This window comes from Pinus tabuliformis, chromosome 8 (assembly GCF_031772625.1).
Source record: "Pinus tabuliformis cultivar Carrire ecotype Pingquan chromosome 8, CPIR1, whole genome shotgun sequence".
NCBI lineage: Eukaryota > Viridiplantae > Streptophyta > Pinopsida > Pinales > Pinaceae > Pinus > Pinus tabuliformis.
Genome location: NC_142294.1, coordinates 465,898,327 through 465,913,479, shown reverse-complemented (window position 1 = coordinate 465,913,479; position 15,153 = coordinate 465,898,327). Strand labels below are relative to the sequence as shown.

The 15,153-nt window shown below is 31.6% G+C and overlaps 2 protein-coding genes across 3 annotated transcripts; both read right to left on the bottom strand.

The window, feature by feature from the left end:
- Nucleotides 1-6,235: 6,235 nt before the first annotated feature.
- Nucleotides 6,236-7,390, bottom strand: LOC149236062 (peroxisomal fatty acid beta-oxidation multifunctional protein AIM1-like). The gene is made up of 4 exons (XM_089461501.1): nucleotides 7,298-7,390; nucleotides 7,081-7,143; nucleotides 6,918-6,974; nucleotides 6,236-6,356 (listed from the first exon to the last, which is right to left on the bottom strand). Exons 1-4 carry the CDS (start codon nucleotides 7,332-7,334, stop codon nucleotides 6,346-6,348), a joined length of 168 nt encoding a protein of 55 aa, XP_089317627.1. The 5' UTR covers nucleotides 7,335-7,390; the 3' UTR covers nucleotides 6,236-6,345.
- A 4,115-nt stretch (nucleotides 7,391-11,505) lies between these two features.
- LOC149236061 (uncharacterized) lies at nucleotides 11,506-13,277 on the bottom strand. 2 transcript variants are annotated; one of them, XR_016246204.1, is made up of 3 exons: nucleotides 12,400-13,277; nucleotides 11,997-12,201; nucleotides 11,506-11,836 (listed from the first exon to the last, which is right to left on the bottom strand). XR_016246204.1 is itself a non-coding variant. In XM_089372306.1 (2 exons), the coding sequence occupies exons 1-2, from the start codon at nucleotides 12,876-12,878 to the stop codon at nucleotides 12,177-12,179; spliced, it is 504 nt and encodes a 167-aa protein (XP_089228432.1). In that variant the 5' UTR covers nucleotides 12,879-13,277; the 3' UTR covers nucleotides 11,506-12,176. The 2 variants fall into 2 exon arrangements, 1 of the variants encoding a protein (XP_089228432.1); XM_089372306.1 differs by having other exon boundaries at nucleotides 11,506-12,201.
- Nucleotides 13,278-15,153: the final 1,876 nt, after the last annotated feature.

Genomic DNA, 15,153 nt, shown 5'->3' with positions numbered 1-15,153 from the left:
TTGAAATGTTTTTATAATTGAAAGGTTTGATTCCTCTCATAGTTTGGTAGATCTGAGAATTTGGTAAATAGAGAATTAATATAAATTTCACTATTATTATTTTTAATTTTATATATAATACTTTATAACATGGAAATCACCAATTGAGGTTATATATATATATATATATATATATATATATATATATATAACTTTTTAAAAGTAATAAGGGAAATATATAGATAGATAATTAATTTAGGAAAAAAATTATTGTAAATATTGAATGTTGATATGGTTATTAATTAAATTTAAATATGAATGTTTGAAATGTAATGCATTATTTTAATTTTTATAGTCAATACTTTATAGTTATTATTTATATTATATATATCTCACATTTTTATATTTCATTTTTTATTTTTATTTTTAATTATATGTCTATTAATTAAATTTATCAATTATTTGTTAGTTTGTGGTTTAATTCCCCCTCCATCCTTGTTTTATTCTTGGGACACATGTTAGTGTGTGTGGTAATAATTTGAACAAGTTGAAAATCCTGATGAATGGTGCATAGTGGCAAGAGTTTGTGATTTCATTCGAAGTTACCCATTCATTCATTCATCAGTTGCCATGAAAAAAAATAAAAAATTAAAATTAAAATATTAAATATGTATATATTTATTAATTATATGTTCTAAAATATAATAGTCATTTTTTTGGTAGGTAAGCACCTATTCGCCATCAATCCAAAGACCTGTGGGCCTCTAAAATATAATAGTTACCAATATAAATTATTATTGTTTAAATTTATTTAATGTGATATGTATGTTATGTTATTTTCATGATTTTTTATTTTATTTTATTAATAAATATAAAAATAAATACAAAATTGAATGATATTTAAATTTTTACACTCATTTACACATACTAATAATTTTATTATCCATTATAACTTAATAAATATAAAAATAAAGAATTTTATATATTAATTTAATGGCGGATTTAATCTATATCTATATATATGATAAATTCAATATGTCATATCTTATAATATATATATATATATATATATATATATATATATATATATATATATATATAATTTAATTGAAAGAGTGTTCATTAATTATAATAAATATATGATAAATTCAATATGTTATATCTTATAATAAAAAATATATATGAAAAAGTATTTATGGAGAAAAATTGTGTTATAAGAAATTGAAACGTTTTTATAATTGAGATTCCTTTTATAACACAATTTTCTCCATAAACTACTTTCTCATTATAAATTACAACTATAAAAATCTGCATTCGTATATATATATATATATATATATGAATCATATTAATTATAAAATATACTCTCAATTCAACATCTCATATATGATAATACAATTTAGAGAGCAAGACATGAATGTTTTTCTTAACCACCCAAATCAAATTTAACATATATATATATATATAGTTATTTGATTTTTTCTTTTTTAATTATGTTTTGTTTAAATATTTTAGGAAATATGTGCAGTTTCTTCCATATTTAATATGGATTTGACAATGTTGATTTTTAAATTGGATTTTTTTTTAAATTTTGTTTTTTTTTCTTTGTTATGTTTTGTTTAAATATTTTAGTAAATATGTGCAGTTCTTTCTATATTTAATATGACTTTGACAATGCTGATTTTTAAATATTGATTTAAAGTGTAAGTTAAATATTTTCTTATTTATTGCAAACATTAAAATGTTTTTTTCTAAATATTATATGTAAACTCCATGTTAAGTTCTAAAGGAATTAGACATCTCTCCATGGATGTAAATACCACATATAGATAAACAAGATATTTTGGTTTCCAATTTTATATATTATAAATATTACATTGTTGTATTTATAATTTATGTTGAAATTGTTTTTCTTATTAATATTATTTTAGATGTCATATCAAATCCATATTAACTATAAATGAAATTACATATCTCCTTCATATTAAATTATTAAAACACACATCTAAATACAATAATAATCTATTTAACTAGACAAATATAAAAATCAATAAATTAATTTGATTAATAAACAGGAGTTACATAGTACTTAGTACATGTCTCTTAGCTTAAATATAGCTTAATGAAACAAAAAAATAACAAAGACAAAGATTTCATCACAAAAATAAAACAACAAATAAAATATTATATTGTTGAATGCCATGACCAAAAATTCAGAAATATGATTAACTAATATTGTTTATATTAAAATATATATATCTATGTGTGTTTTATTTTTATTAATATATACAATTGTCTGTAATTAAATTTATTAAAATATGTTTTTAATATTACAATAAGTCACCGTAAATTGAAAATATTGTTAGTACTACCACTTAGCTTAAATATAGCTTAATGAAACAAAAAAATAACAAAGACAAATTTCATCATAAAAATTAAACAACTAATAAAATATTATATTGTTGAGTGCCAACACCAAAAATTAAGAAATAAGATTAACTAATATTATTTATATTAAAATACATATATCTATATGTGTGTTTTATTTTTATTAATATATAAAATTGTCTATGATTAAATTTATTAAAATATGTTTTTAATATTATAATAAGTCGCCTTATATTGAAATTATTGTGGAAAAATTATAATTCATGAAAATAGAAATAATAGAAAAATAAAAATAAAAAATAAAAAATAAATAAAACTAAAAAATATTACTAATTAAAATAGAAGTTACTAAACAACCCATAATAAAACCTCAACCAATTACTTTACAAATAAATAAATAAATATCAATAATAATAAAAAATAAATTTCTGAGGTTAAATTTTTAATAAACCTCATGATTTTTTCTTATGAAATACAAATTAATATAAAACCAAATCAAACCCAATCAAACAGGTCACACAATATCAATTGGTTGAAACACAAATATTCGATTGATAACCATTTTTTCGGAAACAAAGTTGTGACGACGTCATGACTATGGCCCCACCACGTCGCCACTCACATCGATCACACAATTTCGAAATCTATTGCGACACGAATATTTTATTGATAATTTCCAAAAGAATAGGAGATGTAGGTTGTCGGCACCAACTATATGTTGGTGGATTAACCATATCGAGTTGTCAAATTCTCTAATCTGAGATTAAGATAATTTTTATCTAATTGTTTATAATACTAGCAATTGTCCCAAAAAGTACAAAGAGAGGCCGATAGGATTAGTGAAAGGAAGAAAGTTCTATAGATAGTCAAGCATATATAAAGGTATGTAGTGACGAAGGCAATAACCACGTTGACCATCCTGTACCAGTACATTTGATATTAGAAGAACAGAACCAAAACCAAACCATTCATATAGAATATAGTAAGTGTAGAACGCGTTCATACTTAAAGCTCAATAGGTTCAATAGATTATTGGCAGCACGGTTTTTTTCTAAATAAAAAGTAAATTACAACGTTGTACATGGTAAATGAAAAGTGGAGAAATTTGTGATTTGCAAATGTTAAAACAAATCACTTACATTACTGGTTGACAGTAGAAGTAAAACATTAACATTATTAAAATTTTGAAACCGATTTTAAATTCATGTATTGTATTTTTCAAAGTATTTTGTTTTACATACTTAAGTCCTCAAATATAGTGGTTTTAGATTCCATTTTGGCAAACCCACCATTCAAAACACTATGTATTTCTCTGGCCCTCAAAGCAAGCTTTTAGCACTTATTAATCTATGCTCTGTCCAAGATACAATTCAAACTTTCATTTTCAAGCATTTTAAGAGGCAAAAGTGCAAATATTTTAAATGTTCTATTTACTTGTCTGAATTTCTACAAATAAAATATATATCTTACATCCCCACCCCACCTTTAAGGGGTTTAAAAAGAAGAAAGAGCGCTCTCAAAAAAATTTACATCAAGAATTTGATTCTGGAAATTTCTGCAATCCCTACACATCCTTCCTTTAAAGGGCATTTTACAATTTGGCTTTCCAAAAATGGAAATAGTCTCAACCAAAATTTTCAGTTATACTTTAATCTGTGTCTCCAGATAACAACTCCCAATGATCACCAGTTCACACAGAACATTGGTCACACACCAATTGCCCCCACATAACACTGCGTATGCATCACTCATTCGCAATAGGTTAACAGGTTTCTTTGATATCCAATTCTAACAATAGTTTTAGACCATCTTTGTGTTTTGCTTCCTCACATAATCTGTGTCTCCAGATATTTTTCCTTCTACACTCCGATACTCCCATACACTCGTTTTCCTTCTACTCACACCAATCATCTTCAACTTTGATTTCAAACCAAGAAAGGGGTTCAAGGTTTCTACAATTTCAAATTCAATTAAAATGATTTAAGTTTCTTGGAATTTTCTCTGGAGCAATCTTTGCTGCCCCAAAACTGTTTATACCCTTTTCCATAAGTAGGATACATATGCAGCGACATTTTTCACTCAAACCCTGAAAAAGAACAAGCCTTCAGGGAATTTCGTCTGGATCTTTTATCATTAATGTAAACAAAGAAACACAATCTATAAATTCCCACTGTTTTCTTGAAAAAGGAATCAGAAGAATTTACATTTTAAATGGCAAATATGAATACTTTCGAAATTGTGATGAGTTTCTTCTTCCGTATCTATCACATAAGTAGTTTTAGTGCCACCCCATTGTTGGCCACTCTTCACCGCTACATCTGTAACCTGGACACTTTGCCTACTTCAATCGCCCTGCACAGTTCAGATCTCTCTTGCTACAGGATCTACGCATCAATTCTGCACTCAATGGCTCCACAATTATAGCCCCAAGCATAATTTGTCAGGGATTACCCTAGATTTGTCACGGTAACAATCTAGAAAGCAAATACTCAAAACTAATTGATTGAATATATCTCAGTCCCAGATGAAACATATAAAATTAACATTAATGGTAAAACTTAACAACATTTGAATCCTGCAAATACAGGCAGGGATTGCCTATAGTTACAGCCAAGAATAATGCATTGTTCAGGTTGATATACAATAGAAAAATTCATTATGGAATGAAACGGTTTCATTATGTCTCAAGGATCAAATATGTAGAAATTTTGCATTATGTAATGAAACGGCAGCATTTCATCTCAATGATCAAAGATCTCTTAATCAAAATAATGGTTTCCATTAAATGAATGTCATTACAAATTGCAGGAAGAATAGTTAGGAGCTCTTTAATGAAGAGCAGATCCCCATAATAATCACATGGTCCAGAGAGATATCCCGTAGGTATGTTCAAGTAGTTGAGAGTATAAATGAACAGAACATATGTACAGGTAGTCTAATAATCAGGACCCATGACCAAATCAAATGACTCACTAAAACAGAGACAACTCAGAAAGTTGTTGCTTCATCTGGATCAGTAAGTCCTTTGTGTTATGGAAACCAACGGAAGATAAATAAAATCAACTATACAGTTAGAAGAACATATTGTATTTCCAGGAGATGAATGAAGAAGCTTTATGGGCTTTCTAAAACAGTTGTTTTTCTGCCAATAGCAGGAACTTTATAGATAGCCCATAACAGTCAACATGGGATCGGTAATGGAGAGGCCATAACTGTTTGCAAGGCCGGACAATAGACACCTACACAGTCTATGATAAAATTTCATCAGGCATAAATGTTAATATGAGAGGAATAATCAAGGGTTCCAGTTCCTTCCCATCCCATCCATTCTTCCCACTCGTACCAATAAGCGTTATTGATTCCCATCATGCCCTCGACAGAGTAATCAGCAGAATAGCTTTTCTGCTTTGCCTTTGCTAAACTGGACATTAACGTCTGCTCATTATCACAAAAGTAACAACAATCAGAAAACCGTGGGCCTGCATAAGAGTCCCATATTACAGAATGAAAATGCATATAGATAAAGATTACTCTTAGGCAGGCAATTTACCTCATAAGCTTGATTGATCTTGTGAAATTGAACCCCACGCACATCTCCTTTGCAAACATCTGGATGATACTGTAAGCAGATTATATCAACATATGAGTGCAATATTAATGTTTTCTGACATTATATATGACCAGGGATATTGCCAGACAAATTTTGTTAAAAATTCTCAAGAATGTGTGAGTGAAGTCTGACATTTTTAATTTCTATTTCAAACCTGTATCTCTTTTTCTATTTGCTTCAGAAATGGAAGATTTATTGAAAATATCTGATCTTGAAAGTAAGAGACATAGCTTCAAATGGATACTTGCATACCTGCAACGCAAGGTGACGGTAGGCTCTCTTCACATCTTTTTCAGAAGCCCCAGGGCTCAATCTCAGCGTCTCATACTACTCTTTCATCCCAGGAAAAGAAACAGAGGCCATCACAGTTACATTCCTCCTACCTCCCATTTGTAATAGAATACAGATTAATAGCAGTGTGCAACCCATTGTGAATGTCTGGAGCATCTTCCATAGTAGAGAAAATAAGGGATCTATCTTATTTGTGAAAATCACTCACCATAATCCCCAACTTTCTGACAGAATTTAGTCTTCTTGTTTCATGACACATGTACACACTTGGCTCACAAAAGTTTGAATGATCCATAGTAATCTATATCTACCAGAAACAATTGCAACATAGCAAAATCATCCTGAACCAAAAACTATCACATGCCACGTACCAACACTAATTCTGAAAGGTTAATCCATAATAGTAATACTTTAGGTGAGATCACGTAATTACAGAAAACCATCTCTAAGCATCTTGAACCCAAATGTCTATAGGTCTCGTGTGAATTCAAAGTAAAAGCAACATTCCTCTATCTTATACATTATTTGTGGATTTGATAATAGCTATCATTCCCGAGATACAGTACCCCCACTTCAGCCTTACATATCACCAACAACTTGCAACTTTAGTGAAAACAAAAAAAAAACAACATATATAACAAACGCCTACCTTCAATAGTATTGATCATAAGATCAACAGAAACTCTACCCAAATGTGACAAGTTCCCTGCTAGATACACAGTTACAGAGAATTGAATATGAGCAAACATGGAAACCTTTGAAACAATCTGCAACAGAATTTGAATTTTGTATGAAAACTTAGTTTGGCATACCAGTCTGTTGTACTTCCTGGAGAACGTTGATGTCAAAACCACCTGAGAATATGCTTCCATTACCTAACAATGCCAAAACAGAGACATAGACATGAAATCATCTCGATTTTTGAACAGAAGCATTTACATCTCTCTCTATATATATGAATATATATAAAGATTTATAACACCATTGAACATTTAGTACAGTTTCCATCCCTTCTGCAAAGTTGCATACCAGTGACAACAATGGCCTTCACATCATTTCTCCTCATTGCTTTGTCATATTTTTCTTTCAAGCCTGCAAGAATTGTAAATAAAACCAATTAAATGGTTACTACAGATATTAAGTTAAATGGTAACACATATGCTAATGCATTACTTACACCCAGATATCAACACACAAATGCGTATGTCATTAAGCCTTCTCTTTCAATGAACATAAAATTATGACGTAGTCAACTACTTACTGGACAGTAATATGATGAATTTGGTAAGGTTGACCTATGATTTCAAATTGGTATGTGCAAATTAGTAGGCCTTGGAGGATTGGTTTGCATTTTATAATCATTTTAATTTGACCTTATCTGTCCTATCCTCATATGGCAGAGCTGATATCAGTTTGCTTTGGGAAAAAGCCATGATGCCCTTTATTTCCAGCCACAGCACAGTTTCTTTACTGCTGAAGCATTTCTCAGTTTCAATTTGCCTACTGGTGCATGTGATGCTGTTTGCAAGGCATAGGAAAATAAACCTTTTCTGCCACTCCCATGCCATTGCTGACTTGTTGTGGCCCATCAAGGGTGCTCTTGCTGGCTGGGGTCTGATGGACTTGAGTTGTCTCAAATCTGCATATCCTGTGGGGATGTGGTGTTTCCCCTCACACCCCTTCAACATTTTATAGGTAACCCAAAGCCAGACTGCGCAGTATGTAAACTGGCCATGGAAAATCATTAAAAGTACTTCTCGTTTTAAAATCATTACGGGATGAATCGATGTTCTTTGTTTTTATCACAAAACACTATGGATGTTTGAATTAGCTGTCCCTTTAATATCATTTTCCAAATCTGAAACGGTTAATATATGGTGTTGTTCAAACTCAACATGAACCATTAATAGTATCAAACCCTAATAAGTTATTGATCATGCAGTATCAAGATGGGGAGAACGGGATTACTGTGATATTAAGTAGAAAACAAGGAGAATGTCCCAAATTTGTTTCACCTGCTTTTACTGTAATGCTGTGCATAGCTCATTCTTCTTTCTATTCTACTTCCCTTCCTGAATGAAACAAACTCTTTTACATTTCCAAAGTTTGTGTAGAAGGTGAAGTTCAGTATAGCTGATGAACTTGAGCAACAATGTAATGAAAGAAATTAGATTCCAAAAGCTTGAAAAACAGAAAGGATTGAGGCATGAACAAGTGAAGACAAAAAGTCCATCAACAAAGCGGTCACTAGAAAGAAAAACATAATTATAGTTTATTCGGAATCCATCAACAAAGTACCATCAACTAATCTTCCACATGCCCAATTTTGACTTTTCTTACTAAACTCCATGGCTGAACTTGGCATTTAGCATGTTAAGTACGTTCTTTATCCATGTTAAAAGCGAGAAATGACAAATAATGGATAAATTTAGACATAAGGAATAGCTTCTTCTTAAAAGAGGAAATAAATTCTGGAAATAAAACCAATTGAATGGTTACTACAGATATTAAGTTAAATGGTAACACATATGCTAATGCATTACTTACACCCAGATATCAACACACAAATGCGTATGTCATTAAGCCTTCTCTTTCAATGAACATAAAATTATGACGTCGTCAACTACTTGCTGGACAGTAATATGATGAATTTGGTAAGGTTGACCTATGATTTCGAATTGGTATGTGCAAATTAGTAGGCCTTGGAGGATTGGTTTGCATTTTATAATCATTTTAATTTGACCTTATCTGTCCTATCCTCATATGGCAGAGCTGATATCAGTTTGCTTTGGGAAAAAGCCATGATGCCCTTTATTTCCAGCCACAGCACAGTTTCTTTACTACTGAAGCATTTCTCAGTTTCAATTTGCCTACTGGTGCATGTGATGCTGTTTGCAAGGCATAGGAAAATAAACCTTTTCTGCCACTCCCATGCCATTTCTGACTTGTTGTGGCCCATCAAGGGTGCTCTTGCTGGCTGGGGTCTGATGGACTTGAGTTGTCTCAAATCTGCATATTCTGTGGGGATGTGGTGTTTCCCCTCACACCCCTTCAACATTTTATAGGTAACCCAAAGCCAGACTGCGCAGTATGTAAACTGGCCATGGCAAATCATTAAAAGTACTTCTCGTTTTAAAATCATTACGGGATGAATCGATGTTCTTTGTTTTTATCACAAAACACTATGGATGTTTGAATTAGCTGTCCCTTTAATATCATTTTCCAAATCTGAAACGGTTAATATATGGTGTTGTTCAAACTCAACATGAACCATTAATAGTATCAAACCCTAATAAGTTATTGATCATGCAGTATCAAGATGGGGAGAACGGGATTACTGTGATATTAAGTAGAAAACAAGGAGAATGTCCCAAATTTGTTTCACCTGCTTTTACTGTAATGCTGTGCATAGCTCATTCTTCTTTCTATTCTACTTCCCTTCCTGAATGAAACAAACTCTTTTACATTTCCAAAGTTTGTGTAGAAGGTGAAGTTCAATATAGCTGATGAACTTGAGCAACAATGTAATGAAAGAAATTAGATTCCAAAAGCTTGAAAAACAGAAAGGATTGAGGCATGAACAAGTGAAGACAAAAAGTCCATCAACAAAGCGGTCACTAGAAAGAAAAACATAATTATAGTTTATTCGGAATCCATCAACAAAGTACCATCAACTAATCTTCCACATGCCCAATTTTGACTTTTCTTACTAAACTCCATGGCTGAACTTGGCATTTAGCATGTTAAGTACGTTCTTTATCCATGTTAAAAGCGAGAAATGACAAATAATGGATAAATTTAGACATAAGGAATAGCTTCTTCTTAAAAGAGGAAATAAATTCTGGAAATAAAACCAATTGAATGGTTACTACAGATATTAAGTTAAATGGTAACACATATGCTAATGCATTACTTACACCCAGATATCAACACACAAATGCGTATGTCATTAAGCCTTCTCTTTCAATGAACATAAAATTATGACGTCGTCAACTACTTGCTGGACAGTAATATGATGAATTTGGTAAGGTTGACCTATGATTTCGAATTGGTATGTGCAAATTAGTAGGCCTTGGAGGATTGGTTTGCATTTTATAATCATTTTAATTTGACCTTATCTGTCCTATCCTCATATGGCAGAGCTGATATCAGTTTGCTTTGGGAAAAAGCCATGATGCCCTTTATTTCCAGCCACAGCACAGTTTCTTTACTGCTGAAGCATTTCTCAGTTTCAATTTGCCTACTGGTGCATGTGATGTTGTTTGCAAGGCATAGGAAAATAAACCTTTTCTGCCACTCCCATGCCATTGCTGACTTGTTGTGGCCCATCAAGGGTGCTCTTGCTGGCTGGGGTCTGATGGACTTGAGTTGTCTCAAATCTGCATATCCTGTGGGGATGTGGTGTTTCCCCTCACACCCCTTCAACATTTTATAGGTAACCCAAAGCCAGACTGCGCAGTATGTAAACTGGCCATGGCAAATCATTAAAAGTACTTCTCGTTTTAAAATCATTACGGGATGAATCGATGTTCTTTGTTTTTATCACAAAACACTATGGATGTTTGAATTAGCTGTCCCTTTAATATCATTTTCCAAATCTGAAACGGTTAATATATGGTGTTGTTCAAACTCAACATGAACCATTAATAGTATCAAACCCTAATAAGTTATTGATCATGCAGTATCAAGATGGGGAGAACGGGATTACTGTGATATTAAGTAGAAAACAAGGAGAATGTCCCAAATTTGTTTCACCTGCTTTTACTGTAATGCTGTGCATAGCTCATTCTTCTTTCTATTCTAGTTCCCTTCCTGAATGAAACAAACTCTTTTACATTTCCAAAGTTTGTGTAGAAGGTGAAGTTCAGTATAGCTGATGAACTTGAGCAACAATGTAATGAAAGAAATTAGATTCCAAAAGCTTGAAAAACAGAAAGGATTGAGGCATGAACAAGTGAAGACAAAAAGTCCATCAACAAAGCGGTCACTAGAAAGAAAAACATAATTATAGTTTATTCGGAATCCATCAACAAAGTACCATCAACTAATCTTCCACATGCCCAATTTTGACTTTTCTTACTAAACTCCATGGCTGAACTTGGCATTTAGCATGTTAAGTACGTTCTTTATCCATGTTAAAAGCGAGAAATGACAAATAATGGATAAATTTAGACATAAGGAATAGCTTCTTCTTAAAAGAAGAAATAAATTCTGGAAATCCAAAAAACCTCGGTACATTGCACAGAAAAGATCATTTCCATATGATTAAGAAAACATTGGCAGTCGGTTTGTGGTGCAGGACAGATCAGTGGGAGTTATATTACAACTGCTCCAAAATCATTCTCAGTTCATTCTATGTGAGAAACCCTAAAACGATGAGTCCCAGAACCCCATCGGAGGGTTTCTATTAAAGAAAAACAACAATAAAACTGGAAATGCTTGGGGTCCATAATAAAAGTGAGACCATAACTGGAGAGCTTTGCGTAGGGGCTCCGATGGGGTTCTGAACAACATCGCTAGCTCTAGTTTGCACAAAACCACCCGTGAGAGCCCGCAAGGAGTCCCATACTGAGGGTTTCACCGGCAAATGGAACGGAAGCCCGCGGGTTCGAGTCCCGGAGATTGGAATTGAGAGTACAGGGACACGATGAGGTTACAGCGGGTTGAATGATTAGTGTTGCCATATATAATCCTTATCGAAATCTGAAATTGTGTCTAGACATTGTACCTGGAGTTCTTTCAATCGGGACTCGGTTTCTTCGGCTGACATCGAGTCTGGTAATGCGAAGTCCGGGAAAATGGCGTAGAGAAGAGTGTCTGTAACAAATTTGCAGATATTTCTGCCGGCTTCATGGGTGAAGATTCGAGACCGCCATGGAGAAAGGCACGTTCACCGCACCAGCAATTTTTATGCAGTTGATATTAGCATCAGCCTAGTATCTCAATCTCAAGGGATTTAATATTAGCATCAGCCTAGTATCTCAATCTCAAGGGATTTGATATTTTTGGTTCAGATGTGATCTAGACAAAGGCATAATAAAATAAATAGCAGGCATTTGTGAAGGAAGCAAAATAGACTGTGAAGAGGAAACAAAATATACTGTGAAGCTTTAGTTGAGGCTAGCTAGTACCCAGAGGCGATATGCCGTTGCTTTAACGTATTCCGAAAAGAGAACAGTGGGGTGCTGCAACAGTTGTGTATTTGAAAGCCATGGAGGTCATCCATCCATGAAGCTGCAGCTGTCAAACGAAGCGCAAGAGCCACCTGGAAACTATAGCTTTCTTCGGCCTGTGAAGCCCAATTCTGAGCGGCTGGAGGCTTGATCTGCTGTCTGCGTGCGTCCAACCAGTCTCTCATAGACCGCATTGGAGACGGCAGAATGGCTGCCAGTGGAAAATGTCGGCGGAACCAGCTATTATTTCTCTGTAATCCGCCCGTTGATTGCGAAAACCCTAATCCTGGCCCAACCCTTCTACGTTTGTAGCCATTGCTCCCATCGAATCCCCGCTGGCGAGCCCTGTTATCGGCAAATTCTTGTCTGTAAAATGACTTTGGTGCTGTATCTCTATGTAATTTTTGCCCAAATTTTGGTCCGGGGAGGGTTTCCATAAATGGGGCCGGCTGCGGGAAGGAAACCAGTCGGCATCGTTTCTGCAGTGGGAGGAGGAAAAGAAAACCCTGTTGAGAGCTGTATATTTGAAGCTGCGTAATGGTATTCCATGGTATCTACTGTGCCCTACCATGATTGTAAATTTTAAACCAATCTAACCAAGAATTTGAAGAATAACGACCCTAACCGGCAACCCCGCCCGCATTATTATGCACAGATTAACTAACAGGCGTTGCTGCTGCAAGAGAAACACGGAATAGCCATGGCGTGCGCGCGAATAAACAGAAATCACGACAGATACGGACGGAAACCCGGAAGTTTTCGGCACTGAGAATAAACAGAAGCCCGCCGAATATGCATGCCAGGTGTCAACCTGAGATTGAAAAGGACGACGAAAGTCTGTTTCAATAGGAAGGCCTATCGGCCTAATTATAATTTTTTATTTAATAGGTTAGATTAATTGATATGACAAAATATTTTAAAAGAGAATTTATCATGAGAATTTTATTTTTAATCTTATTAAACTTGAAATCAATTTTATTTTTATTAAATTTTCATGAGTTATAATAAGTAATTCAATAGTTTTTTATTTAAATAATTTATTTTTAAATAATAAAATTTATATTTATTTATAAATTTATATTTTTAAAAATGATTTTATAAATAAATTATTTATTAAATTAAGGTTTTTATGATTTATATCAATTTTTTAAGATATGTGTAATCATGTCAAAATTTATTTGTGGACACGTTTAAAACAAATAAATGTAATTCATCATTATATTTTTAATTTTTATATTCAATTTATTATAAATATTTTCAACTTAAAGATATGTATAATCATGTGAAAATTTATTTGTGGACACGTTTAAAACAAATAAATGTAATTCATCATTATATTTTTATTTTTTATATTCAATTTATTATAAATATTTTCAACTTAAAAAATAGATTAAATTTTATAATTTTTATATTTAATTTGTTTTTTAGATAGGTTTTTGACGGTAATCACATCAAAATTCATTTGTCCACGCCTTTCGAACCAACAAGTGTGGTTCATTGTCAAGATAAGATGAAGAACGAGATATAGGCATAGGTTAAATAGAAAGACCAGCTAAAATTGACCACAAGAATGAGAACAATTGACAGGGCAAGGCTATATTTGACCAGTCCAAGGGATAGTTAATTCATTAATTAAATTGTTAGATATATTTATTTTTAATTCATATGTACCTGAAAATATTTTGACCCAGGAATTATAAGTCTAATAATTTAAGTACCCTCAGTATCTTTACTAATAATATAAATAAATAAACTCATAATAAATTTTAATTTAAGTACCCTCATTATAATAAAAATTTATTATGAGTTTATTTATTTATATTATTAGTAAAGATAATGAGGGTACTTCAATTATTAGACTTATAATTCCTGGGTCAAAATATTTTCAGGTACATATGAATTAAAAATAAATATATCTAACAATTTAATTAATGAATTAACTATCCCTTGGACCAGTCAAATATAGTCGTTGCCTTGTCAATTGTTCTCATTCCTGTGGTCAATTTTAGCTGTTTATTTCTAACCATTTGAAGGATCGGTCTCTCTATTTAACCTACCTATGCCTGGATCTCGTTCTTCATCTTATCATGACGAAACCGGACAAATGAATTCTGATGTGATTATCGCCAAAAACCTATCTCAAAAACAAATTAAATATTAAAATTTGAAAATATTTATAACAAATTAAATATAAAAATTAAAAAATTTAATCTATTTTTAAGTTGAAAATATTTATAATAAATTGAATATAAAAATTAAAAATATAATGATGAATTACACTTGTTTGTTTTAAACGTATCCACAAATAAATTTTGATATGATTATACATATCTCAAAAAATTGATATAAATCATAAAAACTTTAATTTAATAAATAATTTATTTATAAAATAATTTTTAAAAACATAAAATTTTAAATAAGTTTAAATTTTATTATTTAAAAATAAATTATTAAAAAAAAAACAAAAAAAAAAAACAATTGAATTATTTATTGTAACTCATGCAAATTTAATAAAAATAAAATAGATTTCAAGTTTAATAAAACTAAAAATAAAATTCTCATGATAAATTCTCTTTTAAAATATTTGTCATATCAATTAATCTAACTTATTAAATAAAAAATTATAATATTATAAACAATTAGATAAAAATTATCTTAATCTCAGGTTAGAGAATTTGACAACTCGATATGATTAAATCTATGTTGGTGCCG